At 30.2% G+C, this 9,379-nt stretch overlaps 1 protein-coding gene across 2 annotated transcripts; it reads right to left on the minus strand.

Annotated features, from left to right (window-relative positions):
* Window positions 1-1,683: 1,683 nt before the first annotated feature.
* On the minus strand, window positions 1,684-3,861 carry LOC107874692 (homeobox protein knotted-1-like 6). Of its 2 annotated transcripts, none has more exons than XM_047413967.1 (4): window positions 3,443-3,861; window positions 2,971-3,135; window positions 2,468-2,612; window positions 1,684-2,035 (listed from the first exon to the last, which is right to left on the minus strand). In XM_047413967.1, the coding sequence occupies exons 1-4, from the start codon at window positions 3,611-3,613 to the stop codon at window positions 2,007-2,009; spliced, it is 510 nt and encodes a 169-aa protein (XP_047269923.1). In that variant the 5' UTR covers window positions 3,614-3,861; the 3' UTR covers window positions 1,684-2,006. The 2 variants fall into 2 exon arrangements, with proteins under 2 accessions (XP_047269923.1, XP_016576937.1); XM_016721451.2 differs by having other exon boundaries at window positions 2,971-3,132; window positions 3,443-3,854.
* Between the last annotated feature and the right edge of the window lie 5,518 nt (window positions 3,862-9,379).

A 9,379-nucleotide genomic window follows, 5' to 3' on the forward strand; every position in this document is an offset into this window, starting at 1 on the left:
AATTTGATTCAATAAATTTTATGTGTCTACATATTCATTTTTAACAAATTAAATTTAAAGAATCAAAATTATGCAATAATGTATTTGAGAGATCATTTTAAATTCTTGAAAAAATATTTAGGCCAGATCCGCCCGACTTCATAAAATGCAATCAAAGAGAAAATCCAAGATAAAAAAACATACATAGTAATTATTATAGCGACTCCTTTTCCTAGAAAACATCCGAAGGTCGAGTTTTATCAGCTATATAGACTTTTTTGGTAGTTCATAATATTGGAATCTTTCCTTTCTTTAGTTTTTTTTTTTTTTAGATATTCGTCTGTGTGTGTAGTGTCACTTGAGTATATCAGAAGCCACACGGACTATTGGTAATTAGAAGTCAGCAAGAATCAATACGTGAAAGGAAGGTCATTAGGAAAGGTTACAATCTGACAAGACTACACTGGAAAAAGGTTTTGTGCAAGAAACTAGTAGTGTCTAGAACCATGAAGGGGCGGAGCCAGCCTTTTAGAAGGTTCATTCGAACTTTTTTTGATAGAAAATTATACTATATATTAATATATGATTAAAATATTTTTTTTGATATATTATAGATGTTGAGTCTCCTTAGATTAGTTTTTCTTCAAATAATTTTGAACCCTCTCAGCAGAAATCTTGCCTACGCCTCTCGAACCATTTATTACTTAACTTAGCTAAGCAAACCAATCAGTTAACTGATGAGGCTGATCGTGTACATTAACTTCTTGCTACTATCTTAATCATAGTTCTTTGATGTACATATTCGAGAATTGCGAAAGTGACGTTCATATCATACTTGGATTTAGAAACTTATGGATTTTTTTTATCTACTTGAAGTTGTTTATGAGGCAATAATTGGGTTAACATTTTATATCTCTATAAAAATAATACTTTATTTTTTAAAAACCTGCATTTTATTCATCTTTCCGAAAAGATACAAGTAGTGAATTATACTGTTTGAGAAAAATTATTGGGTCCCGTGAACCGGCAAGTAACTTGTAGTTGGATCTGCCCCTACTAATTACCCCTCCATCCATGTCCAATGATAACAAAGAATTGAATTCGATCGAACCCTGAGAACGAAGTCAACTATGTTAGGGGGCACTTTACTTTCTAATTTGAACCCCAAACCAACCACTGATACTAAGTAGAGACACAAAAAAGATGTTCGTTTTCTGGTTTTAACTCATGCAAAACCCAGAAGAGGAGTCTTGAGTGCCACAAGTAGTGTAGATTTTGACTCTTTAAAGTGTGACCCATTCAGCTGTTTGGTTAACTTGACTCAGGTTTCTATCAAACTGCCAGCCATCCAAAACGTCTTGACTTGAGTGGGTTGAGTTATGACATGTTGATTAGCCGATTTAGACCTAAACAAAATTTGTACTAAAAAAAAAAGATAGTCTGGTGCACTAAGTTTTCACTATGCACATGATCCGTGGAAGGACTTAACCATAAGGATCTATTGTACGTAACCTTACCTTGCATTCTGTAATGTCGATGGTTTTAAACCATTATTGGACCAACCCTCTTTATAACAAGCTCAAACTTAAGCTAAATAATTAAACTACCAGGCAATCTCATGATGATCCTCCTACATATACCTTGTATTCATTTGACTGCTTTAATAATCTCATAAATCTAAAGCTAACTGTACTTCAAAATTAAGTGGAAGATAACACTTGCAGAAATTAAATGTATTACATTATAACATGATGGACCTGATATAGCTAGTACTAATGGTGGACGTAACATAGAATATGAGGAATTAATGTTACATTAATTTCTTAATCATATTAGAACATTTCAACCCCTTAGTTATGACTTGTGGCAGCCTACAACAAAGAAAATTCCACCATATATATATCGATCGATCACTAATTAAAGATAGATACAGTAACTTAATTATTAGTAACTATAACTAGAAGATGCTAAATTGTGAGCTTATAGATTTTGGCTCTATCAGCTAGCTTCCTCATGCTGCCACCATTTCATTTGTTTCCATGCGCCTTCATCCCAGCTACAAAAAAAAAAAAAAAAAAAAAAGAAGGATCTTGGATTGCTGGATACTTTAATTTCTTGCTTTTTCAAACAAAGATCAAAATGTGAGGGGAAGATGTGAACTTTAACCATATTTATGATTGATATATATACAAAGTACTTGGTTTAATTTACAATTTATGTGGTTGTTTATGTGAAAATTCTGTCCTTTTTGCCTTTAACGTGCACCACTATGGTACTACAATATCAAAATCCTTAGTTGCTTCTCCGATGGTCACTCAACTGCAGTATTAGTCATTATTATCTCATAATAAATTCATTTTGAGATAATAACAGTTAGTTGGGCGACTAAGAAATCAATTCTCTTCATTTACCAACATAGTGATCTGAATTATCATGAAGTGTGTGCTTAATTGGTAAAAAATAAAATGTGCAAATAATTATCTCTTACCAAAATTAGCTGGGATGGAAGCAGAAGAAGGAAGCTCCATGAGTTCACTGAGCTGAGAATACATATGATTGATGAACCTTATGGACTCTAAATGGGGTTCCTCCATTGCTTCTTTTAGCTTGCTTAGAGCCACACAATATGCTTCCTGTCCACCATACATAACCCATTAATTTCTCCTTAACTTTTTACAGAAAACTAAAAGCTACATACTGTATATATATACACCTAAAACCTAGCTAGTACTATATACAGTGATAATTTTATATAATTAGGTCTGCTTAATTAACAACCTATAATCACCTAAGAGATAACTACAAATATACGAAAGGCGGAGCTCCCTGAAAATCACACTGTATATACAAAGCTAAGGTCAATTTTTTTTTTAATGTATACACAATAAATGGTGAATTATGTCTATCAATGAAAATCCTGACTTCTCCCACTGTTATATACTGTCGATAAAAATGGGATTATAAGTGGAAAAAAAAAATGCTCATTGTTACCATGAAGTTGTCCAGCTCAGCTGGATGATCCATTGTGAGTGAGCTGAACTTATTGTTCAATTCTGCTTGATGATCCATTGTGCGTGAGATAACTTTCTTATATTTTGACGACTTTTCTTCAACTTTCTCAATTTTTTCAATCTCAGTGATCCCCAAACAAACCTGCTAATTAATTAGAAAAACCCACACCAAAGTTATATAGGAATTCATAATTAAATTCCAACTTATATAATTTCTTGGAGTTGATTCTCATATGGTCTCTCAAAACAAATAGTCATTATTTCAGAAAGTCTATTTCTTTGTTAAAGAAAATTACAATCAAGAAAAGATATGACTTTCTGAAATAGAATTAAGTCCAAACTAATTGAGTGACCATACTAGAGATCAACCCTGATTTCTTGTGCTTCTAATTAAGTTCTATGGAACAAAATTAAGTCCAAATTAAAGATAAGATGTTGTTAGGTTTAAATACCTTCAAACAGTCCAAGTGAGTCTCAACCAAAAGATCATACAAAGAGTGGCAAGATATTTTCCTCTTAATTTCTTCTTCATCATTATCTTCTTCTACAGAGTCACCTGATCTAGAACTACAGTCCTTTTCTTCCTCTTCTCCATCTTTAAACATATTACTTTTTGTCTCCATTTCCAATTATGTAGTAAAAACCTAAAACTACACCAAAAACAAAATACTCCTATAGATCAATAGTCCAGTTTTAGAGTGTATATATATATGGAAAAAAGTAGGGTTGCTTGAAATGACTAGTAATAGGAAATGGAAAGGAAAGCAAATGATAAATAAAGGTAGAAATATTTGGAAGCAACTGATTGACCCATGCATGCATGACCTATTCTATCAGTCAGAAAGGCAATTCACTCCTATCCTTTCATATCATAATACAGAGAGAGAGAATATGACTTTTTTTTTGCACTGCTTCATATTTTTATCTCTTTTTTGCATAGTCGAAAGGAACATTTCATAAGCTTCTTGGATTCTGGACTCCCTTTGATGGTACCTTAGTACAATTTACTTATGATCAGTCACTTCTTACTTTGTTTTCCTTGTTACAGTAACCCCTGGCCCCCTTCTAAGATTATGAAATCAAGATTTTATGACTTGATCATAACTTTTTTTAAAAAAAATGATTGGATTTTGAATAGATTATTATTACTACAAATTATATTGTTTTTTTAAATACAAATACAAGATATGAGTTGAAGGTATTGAGTTTTATCAACCCTGCAACTGTATGAAGAATTAATCTAAATAATTGTTCACTCAAATTGCTTAAATTAAAAATAGTCGATAGATGTATAATTCATGTATAATATGCATATAGTTGTGTATAACTGGTGTATAATTTGTATATATGGTTAAGAAAAGTATAAACAATGAATCCGACTAGCTATTTGTGAAAGAATATTTATATATAACTAGGGGTGAAACAAGAAGCCGATCACATACAAGTTAGGCAGAACCCAACAGTTTTAGTTCAAACCATATGCGTGTATTCCTATTAAGAAGTTTAAACCAGTTACTAATACATGATATCACTATTTTAGAATTTAAAATATATATGTAAATTTCAAATACCGAATTCGTTTTTGGTTATACCCATGGATATACATTTTGACCCTAGCACTATAACATATATTGGAGTTGGGGGCGGAGCCCGATAGACTCAATTTGAACTCTCTTAAAGTGAAAAATTACATTTTTTATACGACAACAATAATAACATACTCAATAAAATTCCACCAAAAAATATATTTTTTATTTATGATTAAAATTATTTTGTAGATATATATAGTAAATATTGAACTTTTACTTTGGAATTAGATTCCCCTTTATTTATAGTAATGATAACCTGACTAGTTTGAAGGCAGAGAGAGGGAGAGAAATCCAAATTCGTTACTGTGGAGAAATGTTCTTTTCCAAAAACATGTCTTTGTCACAATATTGTGTGTCATCACTATTTATGGAGTGTTATGAGAAGAATGTTGTTACAACTGTTCATTGGTTCACGGACTCTTGCAGTGTCAATGGGGTCCCAAATTCAATTGTGCTAAGCTTTTGCACATGTAGTATTTTCTCACCTTCTATTGTGACTCTTTTTCCTTCCTTCCCTACTAGTACTGGGATAATGAAGGACTATGATGAGGTTTAGAGATTTTGTTAGTGTTAGCTGGTGGCTTAAGAAAATTTATGGTTGGTATTTACCTAAGTACAAATGTTGCTTAAGGCTGGCTTCCTGATTTGTTTGCCCATGATGTAGTGCTTACATTATGATTCATTATGATATGTTTTTGCATGAATAACTTTAATTTACCCATTACTCTGTCCACAACCACCAGCAAGTTGGGGCGGATCCAGAGGGTTGAGTAGGACTTTTCGGAAACTCAATAATTATCGTGCAAATCTTATATTTATATTGAGAAATCTAGTAATAAATATGTAAGAATTATAAGTTGAAAATCAACAAACAAAGTGTGTTGTTGGTCTAGTGTTGCAGAGGACTTGTAAAAGTTTTGTGTTGACCTCTTGGTTGTCGGTTCAAATGTCTTTAGTTGCTATTTAATTTTATTTTTGTCTAATATGAAAAACCTACGAACTTTAAATCTCGAATTCGTCTCTGTCAGCAAGCACCACTAACCACCTCCATCACGGTAACCACCACCAATCATCTCTGTCATCACAATCATCACCGTTGTTGGCCATTAATATCAGTCGCTATCACACCAACCATGTTCATTATTACAATCATGTCCACTAGTGTCATCATCGTTATCACTGTCGTTGCTACTATTAGCCACCACTACTATAGTCTTCAATTTCTACTATACCAAGTACCAACCATCTCCATCATACAACAAGCATGTCCCGTTAACTATCACTAATAACACTATTGTCAATCACCACATAGTTTTAAGTCATCACCACCAACATCGCGAACTACTAACATCAACTGCAACTCCGATCCACTATATCACAACCACCATTACAAACCATCTTCACTATCGTGTCAATCTCTACAATACCAATTACCTCTACTATCACCATTACTAACCACTAGCGTCAACCAACACCACTATCACTACAAATCATCTTCATTATCATAAGACATAAAATAATAAATTACCTCTTAATTTTTCAAACTGAACAAGTAAAGTTAGACAACTATTTTAAGTATATAGACAAGTAAAATGGACGTGGAGAAATCAGAGAAAGTTGTTACTATTAGAGATTTTTTTTCCACATTTCAAGAGAAATTTTAGCAAAAAATCTAGTACACTTCACTGATAAGCCAAAAGAAGTTGTTGATAAAATTGTAATTCGACAAAATCTAAAATCTGCATTATGAAAAGACAAAAAGGGACCCGATGGGATTCCATTGTTGGGACGACAAAGTTAGCAGATGCCACCGGCAGGCACACATTCAACGTACTACCTTTGGCTCCAAAACCACCATCTTTCCCTCCAAAATGTAAAACTATTTATTTTAAGCACTAAAATTATTTATTTTTTCCTTCAAAAACAAAACCACTTTAACTTTTATTTTTTTATTGTTCTTTCATATTTTTCTTATTTTAGATTTTTTATTTCTTACTTTTTATTATTCTTTCATGTCCTTATATTTTTACTTTTTCATTCTACTTTTTCCTTTCTTATTCTAACTCTCTCATCTAATTTGAAATCTTTTAATCATCATTTTTAACTTGTATTATATATTTTTCTTCCAATACTTCTATCTCTTTAGTTATTTTACTATACAGATTTTTAAATTTTTTACATTTTTTTAAATTTTAAATCCTCCATATATCTAATCTACAAAATTCCTCCTATAATTTTATTTTTTAAAATGAATCCAATATAACAAAAATATTTAAGAGAAACCATGAATGAAATTTTTGGAATTGAAAATAGTGATAGTTCAGGCGCTAAATTTATAGTCAACATAAATCCAAATATGATTACTTTTAAAGTTAAATTTATTTTTCTTACAAACAAAAGAAAATCGCCTTTAAATAGCAATTCAATTGATAGTTATCAACGTGATTATTCAACTATAAATTAATTAAGTTTGACAAAAATTGGATTAATTTTTATCTTGACTCTAAATAACTCGCATGTTGAGTTTATATAGGTTTGACTGAAAATTCAACTGTATGCAAAGATTAAGTAAATAAATAAAAATTATTTGGATCGTCACATAATGTTATTCTAACAAACTGGTCAAAAAATTTATAATCATTGAATCACGACTTCGAGACTAGAAAGCCACGATAAAATACAAATTTATTTTAGTTAAATTATATTTAATATTTTAGAAGTATTTTTATGTTGTTTCACTAAAATTATAAAGTATTTTCATAATTATTTTATCTAAGAAAATTAATTAGCTTGTAAAAATTGAAGCCGAATTTTTTTTCAATATATTGCTTATTTTATTTTTTACTTCATATCACAAAAATAAATATTAAAAAGAAAAAATTACATAACTGAACAAACAAAAACTCTTAATTATTTTATTTAGCCTAAATTTTAATTAATTATAATTCAAACGATCCCTAATAGTAATAGAAGAGGGAGTGAAAGGAGTTACAATTCATTGTTTCTCTTTTCAATTAAGTGCATCCATATACAATTGCGAATTATAAAATAAAAATACAAATAAAATTGCATCAACGAATAGAAAAATATAAATGATGGTGCGAATACAATAAGTGATTGTGTTATTTTCATTATCATTCATGATTTATGCTCGACGTAGCCATATTAAAAAAAAAAACATAAAATAGAACAAAAAAGGAGAAAGAAAAAAAAAAGAGAAATAGAAGTTAGAGATAGAAGAAAGAAAAAAAATGAAACGTAAATAGAAAAAGGAAGAAAAAAAAAGAGGGAAAACGCACAAAAGAAAAAAATTGAGGAAAAAATACCCAAAAAACATATTTTTTTTAAAAAAAAGAGAAAACGCGAGAAAAAAAAGAGAGCAAAAAGTATCTAAAAATGAAGAGAAAAAAAAGAAAGAAAAAAAAGAGAGCAAAAAGTATCTAAAAATGAAGGAAAAAAAGAAAATAATTGAAAAGAAAATAAAAGAAAGAGAAATAAAAGTTAGAGATAAAAGAGACTGAAAAACAAAAAGAAAAAAGAAAACGAAAAGAGAAAAGAAAAAAATTGAAAAAGGTTGCATGTAACTACTCTCATTGTATTTATATCTTATATCAAATAAAGTCGGTTGATACATTTACTAAATATGATAATTTTGAAGTTAGATTATGGGTTCCTCTAATTTGCTGAATGTAAGGCTATTTTCTGAAAGTTTTTCACTTTTAAAATAGGATAAATTACACAAATCTCATACTTAAGAGACTATATACCTAATATCCCTTACGTTTTAAAAATTTACATAAAATCTCATTTTTCAACTTTACTCTTGATACATATGAAGAAAATCCCACATCCTATGTTTACTCCACCATTAACTCATTCAAAATTTCCTTCCCTAAAATATCTCCATAATTATCAACAATTAAATCATCTTTCTTCCTGATTTTTTCTCTTCCATTGATGTTTAAATCATCTTTCTTCCTGATTTTTTTTCCTCCATTAATGGATGCAACTTTTTTTTTTCCTTTCTTAAAATCTCTCCCATTTTTTTTAAAAAAATCTATTGATACATATATAAATTTATTTTGTTATTTATACATGTTTATTTTTTAATAGTGATTCATATGAATGATAAATATGATATCATTATATGGCTATTATGGTGATTCATACGATTAATATACTTTGTATGATTTTAACGGGTGATACATATGATATTAATGGGTGATACACATTGTATTATGGTTATTCATATGGTAGATACAATTATTGGGTGATTCATAAGATATTAATGGGTGATATTTATGGTATTATGGTGATTCATATGGTAGATACAATTATTTATTTGAGTAAATACATAATTACCCCCTGATGTTGATCGAGATTTTCAAAAAGACACCTAAACTTTGAATTCGACCTATTACCCCACGATTCTTACTTAATCCGTTGCAAATACACAATTTTTTGCTGAACCTCAGTCACAACAAAGAGAGTGAACACACGCACCAATTCACTACAAGAAATCTGGTTTTTAGTGACGACAAAAGTCGCCGCAAAAGAACCAAAAGTCATCACTAAATATATTTAGCAGCGACATTAGGGTCGTAACAATTACTTTCGTAACTAAAAGTATTTTGTGACGACATATGTAAGTCGCCACAAAACATACATTCTGTGGCGACAAAAGTTGCCACGAAAAAGCAAGCAAATACGCCACAAAACAATGATTTAGTGGCGATCTTTTGTCGCCACAAAAGGTTGAATTTTATTTATTTTTTTAAAATGACTTTTTGCAGCGACTAT

The sequence above is a fragment of the Capsicum annuum genome, chromosome 6 (assembly GCF_002878395.1).
Source record: "Capsicum annuum cultivar UCD-10X-F1 chromosome 6, UCD10Xv1.1, whole genome shotgun sequence".
Lineage (NCBI taxonomy): Eukaryota > Viridiplantae > Streptophyta > Magnoliopsida > Solanales > Solanaceae > Capsicum > Capsicum annuum.

What these genes read in the sequence shown, in the direction of transcription:
- LOC107874692 (XM_047413967.1), bottom strand. Translation starts at nt 3,613, where the DNA reads ATGGAGACAAAAAGTAATATGTTTAAAGATGGAGAAGAGGAAGAAAAG. An exon ending in CTCACTTGGACTGTTTGAAG is followed by an intron (nt 3,136 to 3,442) that starts GTATTTAAACCT and finishes CTAATTAATTAG; the next exon opens with CAGGTTTGTTTGGGGATCAC. An exon ending in CTGAGCTGGACAACTTCATG is followed by an intron (nt 2,613 to 2,970) that starts GTAACAATGAGC and finishes TATGGTGGACAG; the next exon opens with GAAGCATATTGTGTGGCTCT.